General features: G+C 40.8%; 4 protein-coding genes across 4 annotated transcripts; 1 reads left to right on the forward strand and 3 right to left on the reverse strand.

Moving 5' to 3' along the window:
* Positions 1-2,392: 2,392 nt before the first annotated feature.
* On the reverse strand, positions 2,393-5,226 carry mrpl24 (mitochondrial ribosomal protein L24). The gene is made up of 6 exons (XM_079232398.1): positions 5,178-5,226; positions 4,773-4,959; positions 4,005-4,100; positions 3,593-3,696; positions 3,205-3,335; positions 2,393-2,831 (listed from the first exon to the last, which is right to left on the reverse strand). The coding sequence occupies exons 2-6, from the start codon at positions 4,953-4,955 to the stop codon at positions 2,695-2,697; spliced, it is 651 nt and encodes a 216-aa protein (XP_079088524.1). The 5' UTR covers positions 4,956-4,959; positions 5,178-5,226; the 3' UTR covers positions 2,393-2,694.
* Positions 5,227-6,373: 1,147 nt separating this feature from the next.
* Positions 6,374-11,527, reverse strand: LOC306749051 (hepatoma-derived growth factor-like). Its single transcript, XM_079232296.1, has 6 exons — positions 11,417-11,527; positions 9,731-9,807; positions 9,191-9,326; positions 8,450-8,605; positions 8,155-8,343; positions 6,374-8,006 (listed from the first exon to the last, which is right to left on the reverse strand). Exons 1-6 carry the CDS (start codon positions 11,501-11,503, stop codon positions 7,986-7,988), a joined length of 666 nt encoding a protein of 221 aa, XP_079088422.1. The 5' UTR covers positions 11,504-11,527; the 3' UTR covers positions 6,374-7,985.
* Positions 11,528-13,600: 2,073 nt separating this feature from the next.
* On the forward strand, positions 13,601-19,026 carry prcc (proline rich mitotic checkpoint control factor). The gene is made up of 7 exons (XM_079232081.1): positions 13,601-14,001; positions 14,098-14,154; positions 14,702-15,187; positions 15,390-15,482; positions 15,618-15,764; positions 16,199-16,264; positions 16,898-19,026. Exons 1-7 carry the CDS (start codon positions 13,702-13,704, stop codon positions 16,982-16,984), a joined length of 1,236 nt encoding a protein of 411 aa, XP_079088207.1. The 5' UTR covers positions 13,601-13,701; the 3' UTR covers positions 16,985-19,026.
* On the reverse strand, positions 19,022-21,833 carry mrpl9 (mitochondrial ribosomal protein L9). Its single transcript, XM_079232082.1, has 7 exons — positions 21,708-21,833; positions 20,719-20,878; positions 20,509-20,633; positions 20,370-20,423; positions 20,080-20,181; positions 19,884-19,967; positions 19,022-19,491 (listed from the first exon to the last, which is right to left on the reverse strand). Exons 1-7 carry the CDS (start codon positions 21,786-21,788, stop codon positions 19,195-19,197), a joined length of 903 nt encoding a protein of 300 aa, XP_079088208.1. The 5' UTR covers positions 21,789-21,833; the 3' UTR covers positions 19,022-19,194.
* Between the last annotated feature and the right edge of the window lie 1,287 nt (positions 21,834-23,120).

Consider the following 23,120-nt stretch of genomic DNA (forward strand, 5'->3'; position numbering starts at 1 on the left):
GTGGCCAGCGGGTCCAACCTGTGGAATGCCAGTAACAGAAAGTTTGCATATTACCCTCTTGGTTAAATATCCACTGCTCAGAAGATTGTGGGTTAGAATGACCAGAAAAGCAGGCTGGCTTACATACTGCAAAATGCGATCGGATGTAGTAACATCCTGGCATTTTTGGCCTAATGCATTTGCCATACTATGTATTGGGACATACTAAATATTGTTCTAGCATACTAGAATGGTCAGACACAATGGTCCAGTGAGAGCGACTTAATTAGACCAAACACAGTTACAGTACACATGCATGAAAGCCGTGTCTCAGACATACAAGCTAACGTTACATTTTCCAGCAGCCCTCAAACAACCAGCCTATAATCAGACACTATCATTATATTGTAGCTGAGCTTAGATCATCAAGTGAGTCAAGAGCAACACTGAAATTTAGTTTTAAAGTGTCTTCAGATGTTCTGGAGATGTTCAAGCGAACATTTTGCAAAATCTGCACAGCAAACCACTTATCATATGTGGACAGAGAGAAGTAACTAAGAGCTCTTGTGACTTCCAGAGCATTTTGTTAGCGACTCCAACACATGCAGCTTACACCCCCACCAGGTGGGATTCATTAGTTTACGTGGCTGAGAAGGAAATGTGACTCAGCTAAAACAGAGCACAGCCAGCAGTTTAGTTTTATGTATTGTTAATTCTGCTTGAGTCATGTTCCGCGGTTTCAGTTAACTGGGTTACCAGAACTGCCGTCAACTCAGCAGGAGCAGAAATGACAAGATGGGCACTCGCAAAACTCATTCCACCCTGCACAAGTTAAGAAGGACATAGATCTGCGCTTTGTGTGTGTAAATGGAAAAAAAGACAAATGAAGCAATACAAAGGTTCCACTTCACTAACGTTCCACTTCCCCTTGCTGCTAATCCCAGACTGAAATCCATACAACACTCATGCAATGACAGGAAAGACGACCAGCCTTTGAATAATTTTTCCTCCCATAAAAGCTAAACCTCAAAACCCTGTTTTCCGCTGACTGGCTGCTTTTATTCCCTCTTGGCCGCGATGTGGCAAAGGCAAACTGGTTCAGGATGGACCAGTCTGGGAAAACTGCTGCCCTCATCCCCTCACCTGCCAAACCAACGACTTGCCATGCTTTCTGCATGATGATACTGGGCTGACCAGAAAATAGGGTATGGAGAGCCAATGCGATAATTTGACGCAGATATATTATTTGTGACACATCGTTTTTTGTGTGTCCCTGCCTGGCAACAAGGGTAGTTGCTTCTACAGCTGGAAATCTGGCAGGCCCAGGGTTTGGGGGAATCAGTACTGGTTAACCAGCGGGGGAAACATATTTCCTTCCATCATGAATCACAGATAAATGTGCAGCTGAGGGGAGCTTAAAGAAGACTGGGCTTCTCTTTGATAGATATGGAACAAACTGGATATTTATAGCTACAAAGAGTCTATTTTAAGATAATTGTAACACACGTTGAAAAAGGCTATAGCCAAGATTATTACAAATACTGAGGTCATGAATCCAAATTAAAATTGTTGAGAAAAAAAACATTGAAACGTTTAACTTGATGTTTCTTCTATAAAAAAAGGTTTAGCTGAAAGTGAACATAAAATGTACGTACTAAAAACTTACTAAATGTACAGTGAGTTTGACAGTTTTTTTCAGTTAATGTATAGCATACAGAATTACTTAAACATAAATTCATGACTTCCTCTGTGAGCTCATCGTGATGGCAAAACTGTAACGTCAGAGGAATAAAATGCAGCGCCAGTGTATAAAAAGTCAAATGAGGTGAGTGAGAAGTTTGTTGAAGCTACCAAGTCTGTGTAGTCTCCTCCCGAGCCTTTTCCACGCTGGAAAGAGAGACTCATTTGTCGGAAGGCTTTGCGTTTTGGAGAGCAGCTTGTCTGGGCTTCTGTAAAATAATATGACTATTTTCAGCCTTTTGACTGAGCCAGACAGGCTGCAAGCATTACCATTGTTAACCCGGCCAATACCACGATTCTGTTAACTTTCAGACTGTACAGTGTGTATGAATCAATCCACAACACTAAATGTCAAGTGATATATTCTCTCCAGGACAGAAGCTACTATTTTCTGTGGCCCCTGCTGTTCTACTAATAATGGCTGTAATACAAGCTTCCTCGACAGCTTCTCATCTCATTAATAATGTTTCATTCCTGCTCAATAAATATCTTTGTATTCGACTGGTTGGGGAGAATTAGCTCAATTGGATTTTCTCTTCCCAAATGTCGATGCTGATAAATCGTGGAAACCATGTGATTTAATACTATTGTTGTTTGAGAATATCCGGTACCTCTACTGAAACATGAAGTGAACCTCCAGTATACAGAAGAATAAAAGCTATTAGATTACGTCCAACATTTATTCACAATTCAAACTCTGATACCGCTCTTAATAGAGAACAGTTGAAACTAAATCAGGAAACATTTAAGTGGCAGGTCTGTTTCACCACCTCAAATGTTTGCAAAGCTGTCATTTCCTTTATAATATGCATGTTGCACCAGTATTTTACCATCCATGTGCCTTACTCATGTCGTCGTCAGAGTCTCTTTTTAACATTTCATTCTGTTCGACTCCACACCAAAACATGGTGACTTTCAGAGTCCTTGTGAAAACTGGAGAGGACAATGATCCCCGAGTGTCTCTGATTTCTCTGGTTAGTACCAGTAGGAGCGTTTGTTCCTTCTGTTCTCCTGGATGCCCATCTTCTCCATTACTTCCTCCTCCAGGGTTTTTAGAGACGGTACATAGGTTTTTTCGAGTGTGTCATCTGGACTGGTGTCTTTCGGACCATCTGTAATAGCAGAAAGCAAAAATGCATACAGCTTGAGAAGCATAAGAATAAAAAGGTAAAAATCTGAGCAGGCACCTGTAAACTTTGCCTTAGAGTGCCTTCAGATATTTGGTTGGACGACACACTAAGCAAACTAGCTCATTTGAAAAGATACCCTCACATTTAGGGAGTACAATTAAGTTGGGAGGTTGTTGGGCATCTCTAAAGGGTCCACGTTTCTGCCGCTATAAAGCAGTTCAACTAGATCACTCAGACACCTATTTTTAGAAGTCTGAAGATGGTGGAAAAAGTGTTATGTGCTGACTTTTAGCTACACGTGGAATAAACCTCCTACTGAAAAGAATCCCCCTCCAATAAACACACACACGCTCACCTTTCCACTGCTGTGCCACGATGCCATCTCGTCGCTCCACAACAGGTTTCGGGATGATTCGACCCGTCCTGAGCGACACTCGGACTCTATCCCCCTCCTCTGTGAATTTCCACTGCACATCAGTGGGCTTCCTGGAAGAGCAATATCAGCATGTCATAATTAAATCGGCTGTGAAACCAAAGATAATTTGTATTTATCTACTGTAAATAACGCTGGACTATTCTTTTATATCCTAAAAGCAGTTTAAAGATTGACAGACCGTCTAGAAAAAGGATTACAGCTCATTTTGCATGCTAATCTGCAGGCCAGCTATCGTTAAGGTCCTGTGGTCGGTGTGAACATGCAGAGCCACAATCTTAATCTTGCAGTGGATCAAGGTTTACTGTACCTGTCCGAGGGGTCAATGAGTGCAACATCGCGGAGAAGGATGGGAGCCTCACTGGCAATGTACGTCCCTCGGTAATCCCTAGTTCTTCCAATATACCTGTGATGCTAAAACAGAAAACAACAGTTCCAACTCTCAAAACCAAACAGGTTGTGGTCAAATGGCTTCTCATAGCACACTTTGTCAGCCTGTTTCAGTCTGAAGTTTTACTAGACATCTGCCTCCATCTGGTGGAGCGAAATAATAAATATGCAGTGTGTGACAATGCTAACTAACTTGTAAACTTAACCATTAACTTTTTGGGAAAATTGACAGGTCATCTCTGTATCCGAAATTGTTTAAATGTACACTGAAGCGTAAGCATTCTGGCAAGTGCCAACTGTTTATCGTCTCAAAGATTACAGTAGTCTCTTACTGTGTTCAGGCCCTCCAGCATAACCCAGTTTCTGTGTCGGAAGACTTGGATCACTTTCCCTGTCTTCCCTGCGTCCTTCCCTGTGAGAATCTGGACCTGAGAACCGAATGAAAAGCAGATACTTGAGTCGATGGTGTACGAATGTTCTCTTATTACATTTGCCAGTCAGTTTTGTCAATCCAAGTTTGGACAAATAATGTAAGCATCTATTTTATTGGAGTAATCCTCCATGAATTATTTATGACATTACTTTTTATGACAATTCTCTCTGCATTTAAAAGTTAATGTACACATAAACAAGCGAGAGCTTAGAAATTTACATTTTGTGCTCACTCGTCTGAACAAAATAGTTCCCTTAGTTAAGATGTAATCTATTGTTGTGGCTCGTAGCTTCCTTAAAAACAACACTACGGTATGGTGTTGTACTAGTGTTTATACACGGATCGTGCATTGCAACTGGTGTCTTGTCCCATTTCCCTGGTTCTGAGTTACAAAAGTTCCCAGACCTGTAGACTCTAGACTTTCTAAAAAAAAGCCACAAAAGTCAGAACATAATACTTTGATCTGGACTTCACTTAAATGAGACATGATCATCTTGAGACATGAAATATAAAAAGGCAAACACATTAAAGTATTGTGTTTTGATCTGGTAAAATCCCACATCAGCACTGGCCACTTCCCAGGCCTTTGGATATTTATTTTTATTTTAAGGACTTGCAACTGACAATTTGCTCAAGAAAGACGTGGGAATGGACAGTAGCTGCTCACCATGTCCCCTCTGAGCACAGACCAGTCCTCTGCTGCTAGCGGCTCCACAAACACCTTCCTCCTCTTCTTCCCCGCAGGATTCAGCCTCTTAGCGGCCGCTGTCCACGGCCTGTTGGTGCCGAAGCGATAGTCTTTGGGCACAACCACCCGGGCTGCCATCATCAGGAGAGCCGTCAGCCTCATTGTGCTGCAGGGAGCCAGTTATTCAAAGTGAGTACATCAGTCTCCCTATACGTCACGACTCTCCACACAAGCTATGCTAATGTTAGCTTTCGGAGAAGCTCGAGCTAACGTTGTGTTACAATACGCACTAACGTCAAATAAGACTGTTAGCTATCTTGTCAAACCGTTGTTACAACAACAACAAAAATGAGTAAAGTATCATAACATGTAGAGAGATCTTACCCTCTGTTGATGTCAATGTCACATGTAGCAGCCGAGCAGCACTGACCAACACTGCCAATAGCAGGTAGCGCCTCCTGGTGGACAGGAGGGAAAGACCAGACTGTACGCATGCGCAAACAATGTAGCTGCTGTTGGAGAGCAGAATTTACTTTTGGAGTTAATTGAAGATATTGCAGTATTTTACAATTGTTTTGGCTCAGGTTTCACAAGAGTTTCATAGTACAGAACTAAGCCAATCTGATTACTAAATGATTATCTTTAAAAAAAAAAACACTGTCCTGTTCTTTCCTCAGAATATCTTAGGTTTGGTGCCTTGAAAAAAAGTCAGTGATGTCAGGCTGGCTGGTATGAATGTAGGATTTAATATAACACTCAGAAAATTCTATAAATAAAATCAAAAATGTTGAATCATTCTCACCACATCATTTAAATTACATACTTCTTCATAAATTGCAACTTGTCTCATTTCGTTTGTATAATCTGTGATTAATTGACAATTGCCTGTGTGTTGATTACAATTACTGTTAATAACTGTTTGACAGAATCATTCAATGATCATTTTCTTTCAAATTGCAACTGCGATGTGTTACGTGCAACATTATGATCACAATATGTTTAAGATGTCAGTTTATTTGTAATTAATTAATGTAAAAGCAGATTCATTTTTATAACTAATTTAATTTGAATGGGGTATACAAAGAGTACCCATGGTTACTCTCTTCCTTCAATATTTTGTATTCATACAGAATTGCAAAAAAAATGTATCTATACAAGTAAATGTCATAATTATTATCTATTTTTCTCTTTCTTTGCTGTAAAATGGAAATATATTACGATTAAAAAAGAAAACCGGCACACTCATTTGCAAGTTTTGTTTAAAATATCTTGAGGGAAACGAATTACAAAACTCAGTGTATTCACCATTATAGTTCATTCATCTGTAAAATCTTAGTTGGATTGGTTGGCTGTTGAAATCTGCCCTTATTTCATGTTGGGAGCCCCCACGGATAAAAGTGAATTCATGTCTCCACCTGTAAAGAGTTTATATTCAAACAAAGTAATTCATCCTGTTGGTTCAGAAGAACTCAACTAAGGTCTGATTGTGAGGTGATTTCCAGAAAGAGAAAAGGGATCATCTGCAATTATCAAGGATTTACTGCAAATAAACAAGACAGAAAACATTTTCTTTTTGTAATCAACATGTTTATTAAATGGACTGGCAACTACAACACGAAACTAAGCAGCAGATTAAGATGAATGACAGCTTCCGGAAATAAATGATAAAGCTTAACCAAGAATTACACCTTGATGCCAAATCATACCCCTGGAATTAAGTCCAGACATGAGTGGGTCACTTACACTATTGTATTGTTAGAAATCAGTGGTATTTTTTTAGGTGGGCAGAAGCCGTTTTAGGCACAACAGCCAGGGTCATTATCACTGGGTTGAGGTGAGGTAAAGGTTGAGATTTCCCTTATGAGTTGGTCACCTGTGGGCTCATGTTGCCAAATACAGGAAGAAAATCTAAAGCGATGACAACGACATCCAAGTAACACGGTGAGCAGGCCAAGCATTACAAAAACCACTTGAACCTTAAAAATTACCAAGAAAATAACAAACACCACATTTTGAACATGTCTAAACAAATGTTAAAATAAAACACATCTTCAGAACATCACAACTTTGTTTCACAGCCAAAATAATAAGACCATTAAAGTAAAACAGACTCATATTCCAGTTAAGGTAGGAAACCAAAAGTTCAGAAAACAAAGTTTTACAGATGGTTCTCTCTGTAGTAAAAATCACAAATTGTACAGATTATATGTTTGCATCGACGATAGCTTGAAATTGAGATTTGAGTTTGTGGATTTGAAAGTTTTGCCAGATAATTTCTCCAGAAAAGGTGGTAACATAACTTTTACCCCGACCAACGCCACAGCTCCACCAACGGCAAAGTGTCGAGCCCGAGCACCGACGCGACAACATTCAGGAATGTCTTTCTGTTTTCAACCATCATCAGCTGAAGACATTTACAGAAGAGTTCCAGAGTGTTTCATCCTACAATAGTTCTTCTCAAATGGACTTTAAATATCCAACCGGGTGAAATGAATGACGTAAATTTGGTCACCTGCAAATGAAGCATTCACGACACCAAAGCAACAAAAAAACACATCATACAGTGAACTCGACAATGGCAGGGGAAAAAATAATTTTGAAAGTGCAACTCGTCATGTATCCAATGACTGAATATATGATTTATGATGACGCTGGAAAGCTAGGTCAAATAAATGGGAAGTAATAAAATTATTTTATGAACTAAAGCTGAGAGCATGGGTGAAAATGTTTTCTTATTCCTGTACAATATCTACGTTTTAAAACCACCAGATGAGAGTATTTATCTTTTTTTTTTATGGTTTAACTGTTCTCCGTTTTTATTTTCTATATATTTCAGTGTTTATTCCCTCTGAACTGAACAATGTTTTTGACACCTAGCATTCAGTCTTTGTAATTATGTAATTGCACTTAGAAATAAAAAATATATACACACCAAAATCCCATTTATAAACGAGCCTTAAAGGGCTCAGTTCAATTGTTTGAAATCAGATTAGCAAACTTTTGGTTTTTGGGATATATGATACCCCAAAAATGGCAAATGAGGATTTGTTTGTCTCTCAATACAAACACAGGTTTTTAAAATTCTTCTATTAATTAAACAGCTGAAATCTGGCATCCAGCTGGTAAACATGTTGGTGCTTAAATTCCAGAGAAAAGCGTCAAAGGTTCTTGGTTTTCTTCTGAGAGTGGACGTTAAGCGCTGTCCTTCACCGGCTGCAGGAAGAATAATGAGGAATTAATACATGTAATGTCTCTCACATGGAACATAAACATAATCGCATATCTTTTGCATGGTCTTTACGTGTTCTTATATAATGTAGAATATGTACACCAAGCCCACATAAGTCCTGATGTGTCTCACCTTATCTGCTGTTAGCTGGGTTCCCGCTGGAGCCTTTTCCTGGCCCTCTGCTTTCGACTCGCTCTGTGAGGAGAGAGCAGTTGCCTTGGGTTCAGCTACATCGTTGAGCTTGGTCTCTGCATTAGACTTGTTGCGGTCCACTTTAGAATCCCCTTCTGCCTCTGTATCCTTCGGCCGCTTGGGTGATGCCTGCCGAAAGGTTTGCCGAAGAGTCAGAGACACAGAAAGCTCAACTTTGAACCGAATATGAAGCTCTCGACATAAACTGGGTACAATTGACAGATTCAAAGCTCACCTCTGTGGATTCTTCCGCTTTTCGTTTAGCTCCTCCCCTCTCATTCTTTTCGTCGATGACGAGGGCCCCTTCATCCTCGTCACTGCTGCCCTCGGCATCTGCTTTCTCCAAACTTCCTGTGTCACCTGCTCCTGCCGCGTTGTCCTTCTTCGATGACTACAGGCCGAGATTTAAAGTTCAAAGGAAATAGTCAAAGTCTGGGGTTTGACCCACAAGAGCCGACACCAAAGTCTCAATGTCTTGGATTAGTGCAGTTCTTTTACGTTCTTCAATAGGGGGTAAAGCGTGGAGTGTATTTTGTGCTGAAAATGATTTCCCATGGTTCTTACAGAAATTAGAATTTATATGGAAACGTGTTGCATTGACTAGAGGTTTTGTGCTTTCCACTCCACGCATGGCTAGTTGTGTTGCTTCGTAGAAAAGCATCTCAAGATTTCTTGTCTTAGTTTTCATCTGTGTGCTTGCATCTTGAGGTCATCTTTTTCCAGTTAATATCCAGCAGGTTTCCTTCTTTTGACCCTTTATAGTTTCACCCTCAAGGGCCAACGAGTGTGTAAAGAGGCAGTGAGATACATTATGTACAGAGTTTGCCGAAATAGGATCTGCTGCCACTTTTGGCTTTCTTGAATTACAACAAACACAATTACCTAAATGTGATATTACATGGGGAGCATAAACACAATGTACATTACTCACAGTACAATAAAACACACGTGGCCTCTATCCTAGAAATACACACACCTCGTCGCCGTGTGTGACGGTGGGGTTGTTCTCAATCTCCCAGAGTCCCTCAGCGAAGCCTTTCCTCTTGTTAGCTTTCCCAAACTTCTCCTTATTCTCATCGTATGGACACAGATCCTTGGCCCCTAGGAATGCTCTGTGGAGGTCAAACACAACTACTTTTCTAAATGTGTACACCGATCCACTGACGCACATCCATTCCAAATTTGTAAATGGCAGAGATGGTGTTATGCCATATAAAGTAGCTGTGAATATTTTAACATTTGGATAAACACATTCTACTAAATTCCTATAGTGTTTTAGTGATAAATGATTAGCCAATTATGATTTAACAGAAATTAATCTGGAAATATATTTTGACAACTGACTGAGTGTTTAAATTGCATTACATGATTATTGTAATGCTACTAAACAGAAACACAGATTTTAAAAAAATGTTCTAGAAGAAATAAGTTCTTCAGGGATGTTTGTTTTCATTTTCTTAAATTATTAATGTCTTTGCCATCATTTAGACTGACAGCACTGACACACATTACTCACGTCTCATGTGTGCCAAAAAAGAACACCTGGTATTTGTTGGATGGGGACTTCACGGCTCCTTCAGGTAACTCGTCAATCTGTGAATTAAGAAAGAAAAGCTTACAACAGTTTATTGAGACTAGGCTGATGAAAAAAAGCAACACAACTCTTCGGGAAAATCGTAATGAAGAACACAAATCAAGACAAGTAGATTTGAAAATCGACGTGACAAACACAGGACCAATGCTGTCAAACTGATGACTGCCATTAGTATTCTGAACAATGTTACAAGTTTAAAAGCTACATTTAATACAATAACTACATCATTTACACTGACTAAAATAAATAGCAGGAAATCTTTATGTTTGATAAGATTGAACCACAAAATATTTGTAATTTTCTTTTGATAGATGAATTAACAATTGATTGAATATTTACCTTTTTCTGTCACTAGAAATAAATGAACAGTTCCGACAGTAGGGGTTATGGTAAATGCTCACCCAAGTCTGACGAGTTACAGTAAAAATACTCTCTAATTTAACTCTTATGAGCCAATTAAGGAACAGGGGCATTGCACTTGATGCTCAGTTCTCTTCTCAACATCCTTGAGATGCACTGTTTGGCTCAACCACTCTGCCAATATGTATGTATTTGTGTTTTTAAAAGAGCATGGCCGAACATAGGCACAGGATGTCCGTTTGCAAACTGCCAGACAGGCGTTTTGGGCATTCCCAGATAGAGCCACTGAACCTGCATAGGTGGGGCAGGACCTGTGACCTGCTGACAAGGGACAAGGCTGATAAGACTGAGAAAAGGGAGGGAAGAGGCACATATCAATACTGACACTAACTTAACTATTCATGTGTACTAAGTGGCGCTCTAAGTATTGTTTTTCTTACTTAGTTACGTCATATGCATAACTGTATTTATAAAAGCTGTGAGAACATAACAGTTCACATTGTCTGCCATACTGAATAATAAACATTGACTGAAATGTTGGCGTGTTTATCGACCTGGTAGACATTACATTATGGTCTGAAACTAATGTTACCGTAATGGAGGAAACGTTTAACTTATTTGTTGCAGGCGGCCATGTTTACAAAGGATCAAAGCATATGGTGACACAAGTAGCCACGTGTAGTCTGTAACGCAACAGTTATTAAGGAAAACAACTTATTTAGCTCAGATGTAGCTCAGATAAATCCCAACGTGGATTCCGCATTAGTGTCCTAAAATAGCACAACGTTTGCTACCGGACAGACGTGAACTTGTAGCGTGTCATGGTCGTTAACTTGTAGCCGATCTTCTGTTAACGTCACCCAAAGGCTCTTTCTGGCGGATAGCTCGTAGTTACCCTAATGTTAGCATCACGAGGCCCCGGGGACACGACAGCGGCGCGTGAGAAGAGAGCAGCTAGCGGCAACATTCACGTTTAGTTGGCCGAGCGAGGTAACGGGGTGTCTGTCTGATGACTCACACAAACACCTAGCCGACAGTTAACTAACGATGGCGGCGTGCGGCTCGCAGTGTGGATGCTGGGCAACGTTAGCTCACGCTACACCGAGCTATGCTAACTCATGGTAGCTAACGGTAACTACAGTTAGGCCCTGCAGGTAAACAAGTGGTGAGAACAGGCGGTCAGAAGGACCGGGGTTGATACCGAACCGTGAGATGGAAACGAGGCAGATAACGACTGGTGCTTCTTACCCTCGCAGGCCACTGTGGATACCCCTTCATTTTAGCGAACACAAGATCTCCGGGCTTGTATTCCCGTTGCCTGTTGGACCTCGGCATGGTTCTTGCAGGAGATGCCTTGCAGCGTCAGATAACCTTATAGGAGTTGAACCACAGTAGCGCAGGTGTGTAGCGCTAGTCGTATTGTGGCACAGGGTCCGGGTTGGTCAACACCTGCTGCAAAACAAGCCCAGCGTCGGTTTCTCATCCAAATACCAACCAGGCGCGGAAAAACTGGAGCGAAGAAAGGAGCCTACTCGGTTTTTTTTTCTCTCCGCGGATTCTGTGGACTGTAATCACGGCTGGAGATAACGACACCGGTCCGGTGTGTGTTTGAATTGCGGTACACTCCGGGTAACCGCGCTAACGATTTGGTTTTATCGTTATCCTACAAATCCACTGGCTCGTCCCTCGGACAGTTTGGGTTTGAAATTGAAACCCGCCCGCAGACGCGCCCCCAATCTGCACAGCAGCGCCCCTCGTGCACGATGGAGGTGTATACTTCATACACAAAGATAACGCCACTCATTTTGTGAAAGCGATCAATAAAATGTAAAAAAAAACGTCCCCTAGACATTTGTTGGACGATTGCTTGAATGAGATATACATTCACATACAAATATACTATTATTTTAAGGCATTTACTTCAATTAACCAACAATAAACGGACCAGGTCAATGTACATGGCTGGATTAATCTGCATGGAGGCCCAAAGTGAGCAATCTCTGTGGATTGTGTAGTTTTTTTCTATGCTGGAATACCACCAGGGCAAAAATGTGCTGTAATTTAAATATACACATAGCCTACATGTATACATGTGCAACATAAGCACAAAACTGAATGAGGTATTGAAATACAATTTTGAAACAAAGACCCTCTTTGAGATAGTGCCTATCTAAAACCTTCATGTCTTGTCATGTCAGTTAATATTGTGCTTTAGTGGTGCATATTTTTTAACACGTTTTTTTAATAATATTAGTACAAGACCGTTACTGAGCCTTTCTCCAAATTACCAACACATACAGATAATTCCATTATCAACTAAGTTTGCCACTACCATGCATCATCTAACATGCAACAGCCTTCTGTCACAAAAAGTGCTTCAATACCAATTTTCGTCCATTTTAAATTAGACAAAAGTATGTAGACATTAGACCAAAATTTGATTATTGGACACCTCAATTCAAAACCATGGGCATTAATACACTGCTTTAACATCATTCACTCCTCTGATTTTGGGACAGTTACATTTTGTAGGACATGGCTGCAGGGATTGGTGAGGTTGGCCACTGAGTTTAGGCCACATAACCTGGCTCGCTGTCTCTGGCCCAATTCATCCTAAAGGTGTTTGCTGGGTTGACATCAAGGCTCTGTGCAGGCCCGTCAAGTTGTTGCACACTACTCAAAACCATTTATTTGCCGACCTTGATTTATTTATTTGAACATTGAAGACAATAAGGAGAGATCAGCCTGTTTTTGATTTTTAATGCAAGCTAAACAAGGCAATTCAGTTGCAGACCAGGGCTGTGTCCATGATTGTTTTTTGAAACATGTTTTAAAAACTATTGAGGACACACCCCTCACCACCCTGATAAAGGTTTGACCAGAAATCAAAAATATGTTTTTTAATTAGTCGGATTTGTCATGTTTTATGGATTCAGTAAGCTGTTGCTTATAAATTGATGTGCATACACACTCGGTCCTCCGGGGGCGTCAATGTCCTGGAGTTGTTTACCAACTAACAGAAATAGAAGAAGAAGAAAAAGAAAGCTGCGCAGTGGCCGTTTCTTCAATCATGAATGATGGAGGCGAATGTTTTGATGGAGTCTAGGGACTAAAAAAAGCTCCGCTTTTGTGCTGTCAATCACAGCTGCTGCCTCGACCGATGTCATATTATGAGCACTACGAGATCTGAGACGAGTTTAGTTTGACCAAGCCGGAAAGAGGCCAGCTCTCTGAGGCCGTCTGCTGCAGCGGCCTAGCTAGCGTTAGCTTCGTGGTTGAGTTGGAGCAGAGCTTTCGTTTAGTGTGCTCACTGCGCGGCCCTCTTCCAGCCTGATGTGTGTTCTCCACTCTACAGCTCCACCGGGACTTATTTGATATATTCTGTAGTTACATGTATATACGATTATCGTACATTTTTTAATAGAAGTTAGTTCGTCGGAAAGTACGGCTTCCTGAGACCGACCCCAGGGGAAAGTGGTTATCCATGACCAAGAGTTCCTGCAGAATACTATCCATTAATATTGTCAGCCAACATGTCTTTAGTTGCATATGGCAGCAGTGGCGAGAGTGACTCCGAGGAAACCTCCACGTCTGCCGCACCGGAGAGCAAAGGGCTCTTCTCGATGCTGCCTGCTCCTAAAAAGACTGGATCGACAGTAGGAAACGGGGGGCCGAGAAAGGAGATAAAAGCGAGCCGTTCACTGGGGGACAGCACGGATGACCGGACTGTAGAGCCGCAGTCATCTAAAGGAGGATTATTTTCTAGTCTGCCTAAGCCGAGGAAGCGAACAGAGCCTGTCAAGATCACTGTACCACAGATCCAGAGACGGGACGTGAGTGTTGGGTCAAAACGTTTGCTTTCACACGTTGTAGCTCATGTGGGATGCAACCAGGCTGTAATTCATAACCTGTTTTGTTTTTGTCTATAGTCAGACTCTGACGATGATGATGATGAACCAGCAAAGAAGAAACTACAACAGCCTCAGGTAACAATGTCATACCCTATGCTGTTACATTTCCGTCACCTGAATTGTTCGTACCACAGTTACGTTGATTTATAACGGTTTAAGTAACACTCAAGCCTGTTTTTAAATGAATTTCCATTGAAACAGAAAAGACCCAACAGGAGCTACCTCATCTCTATATCACAGATACTACAGGAATAATCCAGCTGTCATACATGACCTTCTTGTTGTCACATTATGGGATTGTGCATGTGATAAAAAGCTTATCTGTGACCTAAAAAAAAGCCCCAGTGTTGCACGCTGAACACTAGTTTTTTTTTTTTTACACAGCCGTGAACAGTACACCAGCCAGCTCAGATTTGACTCTTTTGCGTCTCTGATATTCTTTGCAACATTTCCACTTCTTTAAGGAGCTTAAAAATACACCCGAAATAGAGGGAACCAATGACATACATATGTTATTTAATGCCTTTCTGTTGTGTACAAACTGCATCAAACTACAAGGATGTAGCTGGCATTCCCTGAACTCGCATTGCCTGGTTTCATCCACATTTCTTGCCTCTTCCAGGGTTCAGGCCTTTCTTCCCTTCTGCCACAACCCAGAAACATGTCAGTGAAGTCGATGGACAGATTCCTGATTCCTCACACACTCACCAAGCGCCAAGAACCAAAAGGACAAAAGCCTGGAAAGCCCGCTCAGGGTCTGCTCGGTTCTAGTGCATCTCCCTCTGCTATCAAAGCTGCGGCAAAGTCAGCCGCCCTGCAGGTGGCTCGACAAATAGCCACCGACGACCAGGATAACGAGGAGGACATAACTCCACAGAACTACTTTTCTCTGGGCGAGAGCTCCCCGCCTCCCCCTGCAGTCGCCCCAAGCGCAGACCCTGAGCCAGGAGCCCCTGCAGAACCTCTTGCACTTGCACTTGCCCCTGCAGATGAGATGGGTCAGTCGGATGCCCCACTCGATTTTGGGGGGAACCAAGAGGGAGCTGGTCCTTGGGCAGGTCAATATCCGTATCAACAGGCCATGGAAGGCCCTGAAGCTCCCCCTCAGGTAATCATGACTCATAAAGTACCTCATACTGTATATAAACACCAGTCAAATGGCTTTAGATTCTGATTGGGGGATTGAGGGCTGGCCAGAGCCCCACCGAAAAAAAATCAAGAAATGAGACCAGTTCTGTGATCAACTATAATCATTAAAGTGTTATAAACCAGAGTTTAAGTGACATCCCGAAAATGTTCTCCTCTGACAGGGATACTATAATGACCCATACTTCCAAGATCCTGAAACCGGATCGGCAGAGACTGAAGAGCCCGGCAGCTCTGCCATGTTTGACGAGGAAGCGGTAAGACTGCTGCTGCTTTCATCTGTATTTGTTTTTGCTTTACATTTCCATACTTTATAAGTAGGTTCATTCTTGGTAATTTTGCAGCTGCATTAGTTGTTTTATTGACTTGAGCTATTTCATCCTGTGCTTTAGTTCATGCGGCTGCAAGGAAAACGGAACAGGGGCAAAGAGGAGGTCAAGTTCCTAGAGATCAAAGGAGACGACCAGCTAAGTGGCAACCAGCAGTGGTTGGCCAAGAGCATGACGGAGGAGAAGCAGACCCGTCAGTCCTTCAGCAAGGTGACCTGACTGGATCTGTGGGGTCTGATGGTGTTGGGTGTTGAGCTGAGGTTCATGTTCAGTCGTTTATTTTTGGAAAAGTTGAGATTGGGAACACCTTAAGCCCTCCTGCCATAAAACGTTTGTCATGATGGGACCTAAAGAAATATTTCACAGCAGGATCCAACAGACATATGTGGACTTCTCTAACGAACGAACATTCACAAAAAAATAAAAGATTTTAGTCATACAAGTCTTGAGGTTCATACCAAGCTAAACCATGCAGATGGGCTTGATGCGTATAGGGGCTGTAATGCGGGTCAAACAGCATAAAATGCCCTGATTGCTCTGAGAAATGTGTACTACAACACATGTACTACATCACATGTACTGCACCACCTTTCAACTTAATGTATCATCTACTTTGCTCTCCCTTTTTTGTTTAATTTTTGCAGAAAAATAAAGAACTGCCTACAGGACAACAGCGACGCAAGCATCAGATAACATATCTCATTCACCAGGTGAGTGCTGCACAGACCGTGAAATACTGCATTCGAGTTCTTCTGAGTCCAAAACAGGCTTCAAGGGGGAGAAGGGATTCAGAGTTAAGGCAAACGGAATATATTGTAGCTAATGCAAGCGCTTCTAGTTAGGCGGACTTGGCCAAATTTGAAATTTTTCAGTTGGTTGTGACGGTGAAACAGAGCAGGCTGAGAGTACCAACATACCAAGAGTGTGTAACATGTCTGCACACATTCAACTCCAATTTGTTGGCTGCCATGCTTGTTTCTACAAAGCGCACATCAAGCATTGTGTTGACTATTGTACACCTGTGGTTCATACAGTAAGCTACAAAGACAGGCCTACACAAGACATTCAAACAAGCTCCAAAAAGTTGCCAAACTACTCTTTACTTTGTCGCTTTCTGTTAAACATTGAAAGTATTTGGCTATGCGATCATGTTGAGTGTTGTTTCAGTTTTACACGCCCCAGATGGTATTCAAAGTTGTGATAAGTGCACAGGTTAAGGATTTATTCAAAGTGTTAAGCTGGTTGGTATTCAGAGCACATATTTATATGTGTACTCTTTTTTTTTTTTCTACTTTTGGCTTCTAATGACATATATATGTTCACTTAATTTTCTTCTTTCACAGGCAAAGGAACGCGAGTTGGAGCTGAAGAACAGCTGGGCAGATAACAAGCTAACCCGCCGACAGACACAGGCCAAATACGGTTTCTAAATGTCATACTGTGGACTCTTGGTGGCAAGAGGAAACCCTGCATCAGAACGTAGAATAGAGCTTTTCCAGATTTCCCCACACACTTGTGGAAAAGTGGTGTTTGGGGAGAAACTATACACCGTAATACAGAATTTTCCCTCCTGTATTTGTGATGAAATGTTATTATTGAGTAGCTCCTTTGCTCAACGGTTTCATACGGTGTTACTTTTGTACGGAAAATCCAGCCGCTGTCGTTAACCTTCCTTTCACAGTAATTTACAGTAAATATAGACTCTATACCTAGAAATGACAATACAACAGTGTTTGTAAGGCCAGTTAGTGGCAGAGATGATGTAATGTGACCCTCAAGTGTCTATTATAAATGTTTTTTTCCTTTGGGAGTTTGTTTCCTGTTCATGCGGTGAACATTTACGAACGACCCGTTTAGTGATAAATACAAACGCCTCCACAACACAGGTTTGGTTCTCTGGCAGTTGCACAAATGTAAGTAGTACGTTGTTTTCGATGATGAGAAATGAACCGGAGGAGATATAAAGATGTGACACATTACATATTTTTGTAATAACGAATGAAGATGTTGGAATACAAATGCTGCAGTTGCTCACAAAGACTCATTAAAGTAAGGATGTAAAGTTGCCCATGTCTGTCACTGTCATTTCATCCCTAATTTGTAATTCACCTCATGTTCTTGTGTTGAAAACTAAGCCGAGTTGTGAACTAGCATACCTGCATCATTCGCCAGAGAACCAAACATGCATTTCACCTCCAGCTAGTTCTCTAAAACTGGACCTTTTATCTCAGTTTTAACCGGCTGCATCTGAAGAGATTTAGTGAGTTTCTGCTAAATCCCTATGACGAGTCTTTAGGAGTGTGTGACAGGCAACACATTTAGCCTCTTCACGCTACTCTAAATAGCAATCGCATTAATGTCCAAGTTGTTTTATTTTAAGGCAAATGAGGAGGCTCCAGTCAGATGAAGACGCTGCTGTTTAAATTAATCTGTGCATGTGGTTTGTCGTCTGCCAGTGAACCAGAATGTTTCAAACACACTGAAGACTTTTGTGAAGGGAAACTGCTATGAACTGTTCAAGGTGGTGAGACAAAAATACTGCCAATCACCCGTTTTGGAGGATCTCAGATTTATGCTTTTTCTCTTGGATTGGATGTACAGATTGTTCTTTCCCATGCTGCATAGAAGCCTTTTAAATAGATTTTCACTGAAGCAATAACGTTTCATCTGGCTTTATTTGTTTCCTCCTTTAGCAAAGCAATGAGTAATCTACCCTGCATCAATACTGTATTTGATTTGCAAGTGGAAAATAGAGTAGGAATGTAAACTCATGATCCAGGTTGCTTCTATACAAACTATATTTCATTACAAATGGATTTAGTAGAAAGCTTCATGTGTAAACTGTCGGTGTGATGGCGGCAGGTCTGTAGTTTTCTACCATTACTGCACCAACATGCACAACCTGATCTGCCTCAAAACTTACATTTGGCAGAAACATACCAGCAGTCCAGGAATATCGATCGCTTCCATACTTCATAGCTTCAATACATATACCACCGGTAGAGCCTGTGTCGGAGCACATTTACACACAAACACGGTCTGAACACACATCCTCACATTATCTTTGAGACAGGAATATAAATATGAGAGTTCAAGCTTTTTTTTCTCTTTTCTTCCGTGACACCTATTGGACAGTGCAAAGGGTGTTTGGATGAAAGAACATTTTAATAAAACTAAGCAGACATTCATGCTCTCCTTGGTTTATCGAAATGTCTGTCTTTCCGAAGACAACAAAAAAAAAGACATTGACGTCAGCAGGTTTCACAAAGCATACTCGGTTCATGTTTGATGGCATTGCTGGGAAAAAATATTTCTTGTTTTTCTTTACCCGATACTTTTGTTATGCGTGTTGTGCAGTTAAAATTGAAAGAATAAATCTTTTTCCTTTTCTGGCTCCATTCCTCTGAGTGTAACTGGGTGGTTTGGTTGGGTGCGGTATCACAGTGATGCAGGTATTATATACGGTAAGATCACTTTATCAAATTACCGTTTAGGGTTCACAAGTAATACAAAGTACTTCACTTACATTTAACTAATGACACAATTAATGACGCAGACAACCGTTTTGATTCATGTATAATGTGTATTATAAGTAAACATTATTCATTGTAGTTCTACGCACATCTTCATTTGGAGTCCTTTAATCTTTTTTCGAGCCGTCACTTGGTGGTGCCGTTGTGTCTTGACTCGTCTGTGTACTCGCTGACGTTTCCTCTTCCGCAGCTCCGCTGACTTGACTCACAGAGTCTTTACCCGCTTTAGCTTCCTCTGCAGCGGCAGAAACAGCAACCACAGCAGCTTCCTCCTCCTCAGCAGGTTCTGAGATATCTGCAGCCGCCTGCTGCATTTGTGCTTTCAGCTGCCGCTGATGATCAGCAGACGGGTCCTCATACGGCACCAGGGAAATAGGGACGCGAACTATGTCCAATCCATTAACCTGGAGGACGAAAAATATGAAGAATAAGCATTCTGGTTCTGTAGTAGAATAACTGCCGTAGCCTGCTCCTGTTTAGTCAGGTTTGTGGTTCATGGAGACGAGCTCTTGGTGGAGAAATATTAACAAAAAGTTAAGCATCAAGGTCATTCTCAACAGAAAATGTTAGTACGTCTTATATGTGACTGTTGCAAGAATATCTAAATGTGTTCTTTTATTGCAACATACAGTGCCCAATATGTAAAAGAAAAGCGTATTTGACCCTTTAAAGTCTAGCTGGCTGGAATCAATTTCTACCAACTACGAAAAAGGCATCTATAGCTAGAGCTGCACTTGCTTCAAACGTTTGATGATAAAATCATGTACGTGATGCACTGAAGAAGAACGTTTCTTACCGTAACTTCACACCAGTAGTCCCCCAAGTCCTTGACTGACTCAAAAGGGAGACTCAATACATGAGGTGGAATCACAACTCCGAGCTGAGGAAAAGGTTAATTTAGGTCAATAAAACAATGACATGCATGTTCAGCAGAAGCGCTACTTAATGTCAAACGGGATAAAACAAGACTGAGAAGACAGAGACGGCCATACCTTCTTCTGAAACTGTCTGCAGACGACCTCCTTATTGACCTTGAATTCATCCACAGGCATCTTGTTTATCTGTAACTTGGAGCGTTTCAGGAGGTCCACTGTCTGTAAAACACATACATACATACATATATATATATATATATATATATATATATATATATATCAGGAAACCTTTGTTTAAAAACTGACAGCTGTTCTGTGCCTTTCCTCTCTTAAATAATGTGACCAGCATAGAGGACCCGAGTAGTGAAGAAAATCTGGAAACAATGAAATACTTTGAGATGACTCACCAATTGTCCAGTGCGTGTTTGGATTCTTTCCTCTGGCGTCCCTTCACGCAGAAGCTGTTTGGAAAATGAATCATTAATATCTATACATTGCTATCTAATGTGTGGGGAAATAAGTAAGAGTATTAAATGGAGCACACACCCTTAACTCCTCGGCAAATATCTGTTTGTTCTCCGGCGATGGATACACAGCGAGGCCTTGGGCCAGCAGCTTATTTCTGCCGACAGACTTTTTCACAAACACAGTTTCTCCTCGCCCACCAAACTCTGTAAGAAAAGACACCAAAGTTAGTTAATTAATGTAACGCGTTTCATTGGTCTTATGAGGAGTGTTGTATTCGTCGATACTCACTGGGTACTGTCTGAGTGAGGATGAGCTCCATCTTCTCCTTGGGAGCAAATTTGGTGTCTTCAACCAACTTGTAGATTCGGTGTCTACGGGGGTGAAGCCTCGGCGGACTGCCTACTTTAGATAAGGGCACCTGCCACCAGCGCTCCACCACAACTGTGTTCTGTTGGAAACAAACTTTTAACGTCCGCCGTCATGTCTTGTCACAAAAACCTGACTTTATGCTAATAGTGTGGATTTGTTTTCTTATGGCTCTCCAGCAGAACACTGTAATGAGGAGGTTAATGAAGGTGGCCCCAGTTATACTCACCACCAACTGATAGTCTACAGGCCATTTTTAAAATACAGTACTTATTGCAATGACAGGTGCAGTTTAATGGGCACCTTTAGATGTAATTCTTTAGCTTCAGCTAAACACCAATGTTAATAAGTTTCCAACTTGTTTTTAAATCTCAAAAAGGATGAGCAGATAAATTGAGGAGCAGAAAATCAAACACCAATGTATGATAATTAACTAATTCATATAATTTATTCAAGAAAATTATTTCAAATATTCTTTGGTAGCAGGTTCTGAAATGTTATAAATGGCTGCTTGTCTCCCTTTTCTGACATTTTTAATTGAATATCTCAGAATTTTGGACTGTTGGTCTGAAACAAGTGAATTAAAAACAAAAGTTCTGAGAAGCTAGATGACGTTTTATAGACAAAAAGATGAAATAAAAAACATATAATTTGAATTGATCATGCAAATAACCTTTAGGTGCAGACCTAATAACTTGAGACTCCATATATGTAGTCTCACCAGTAGGACTAACACAATTTTTTTCAAACAACACTGAACGTTACCTGCAAATTACTGGACGCTGTTTAGTAACGATACGCGTCATAAAAGTACTCCTTTTTCAAACTACAGCAGATTATGAATTATGTTGTTTACGTGCAGAGCCACTGAGTAGTTATTCACTGTAGTGACGGCGTGCAGAGACACTGACCTGAGAGGGAGTCAGAGAGAAGCTCCTGACAGCCGGCTGGCTGAACAGGTCCTGAAGGACACGGCGGCCTGAGCTCCACATCTTCAATTCACGCTGAGATTCTCCACCTTCAGTACATCTACTCAAACAAATCACGAAGAAGGTCAATGCAGTCTGGTTTTAGGCACCTCCACCTTAAAGTGACCCCTCAGTCACCGGTCAGATCAGCGCAAAATGCATGTTAGCTAACAAATGCTAACGATAACGAGCGGCGTTGGTTGTCTGTCGTAAACGGACCCCAAAGGCTGACATAGTAGTCCCGGCAAAAGCCTGAATCAAACGTCATCTCTTTAGAACGGGGTGGGCAATTATTTTTTCCCAAGGGGCCACATGAGAAACAGGGACTGTTGTCGAGGGCCAATAGACTGAACTCAATCCTACTCAATATTATTCCACCTCTTTATAAAAAGCAGTACATTGTATGGTTTTGATAAGCTGCGAGTGTTAAGAGTAAATGTTATGATCAGTGGTGGAATGTAACTAAATATATTTACTTATGTATTGTACTTAAGTACAAATTCAAGTTACTTTACTTGAGTATTTTTCTATTTTCTTTAACTTTGTACTTGCACTTCACGACATATCAGAGGGAAATATTGTATTTTTTACTCCACTACATTTGTGTGGCAGCTTTAGTCACTAATTACTTTGAACATTACAATCTTTCAAACACTTCTGAAATACCCAAACTGAACAACCGTGTATAAAGGAGTTAAAACAAGCTCTGCAACAGGAATAATGTTATGATATCGATATAATAGTAAAACACTGATAGAGATTATGTTTCTGCAACATTTTTACTTTTATCATTATTGTTTGTAGTCGAATTATCTCATTTTCAGTTTTTTAGTTCAGTGCGAGAAATCTATTCTGTGTTGGGCTTGAACGAGTGCACTGAAGTTAGATTGAATGTCTGAGGTGGATACGTAAAGCACAGCTGACTAGTGATTGTCAGTGAGAGAGGATCTGTATCTGGATTTGTTCAAATAAAATAAGATAATCCTTAATTAGTCCCGCAGTGGGGAAATTGCAGGATTACAGCAGCAAGAGATAGTAGTGAAATAAGAAACACGTTATTAATATAAGTAAACAGTAAAACAGTAATAAAACAGTACAAATAATCAACAATAGCACTATTATATATACAGACAGAATATACAAGTATTTTAAAATGGTGGTTAAAGTGACCAAAAAGTGATTGAAGTGCTTTGTTTTTAGCTCAGTTTGTTGTGTAGTCTGACAGCAGCAGGGACTTTATCACTGAGAATGTTTGTTTACAAATGTAGGTAGATCCAAAGATAAAATAGATTTTTTTTATTTGTACTGAATGAGTTAAGCACATTTTTATTCAGAATATTTTATCATAACAAAAAC

The sequence above is a fragment of the Taurulus bubalis genome, assembly GCF_910589615.1.
Source record: "Taurulus bubalis genome assembly, chromosome: 16".
NCBI classification, from domain to species: Eukaryota; Metazoa; Chordata; class Actinopteri; order Perciformes; family Cottidae; genus Taurulus; species Taurulus bubalis.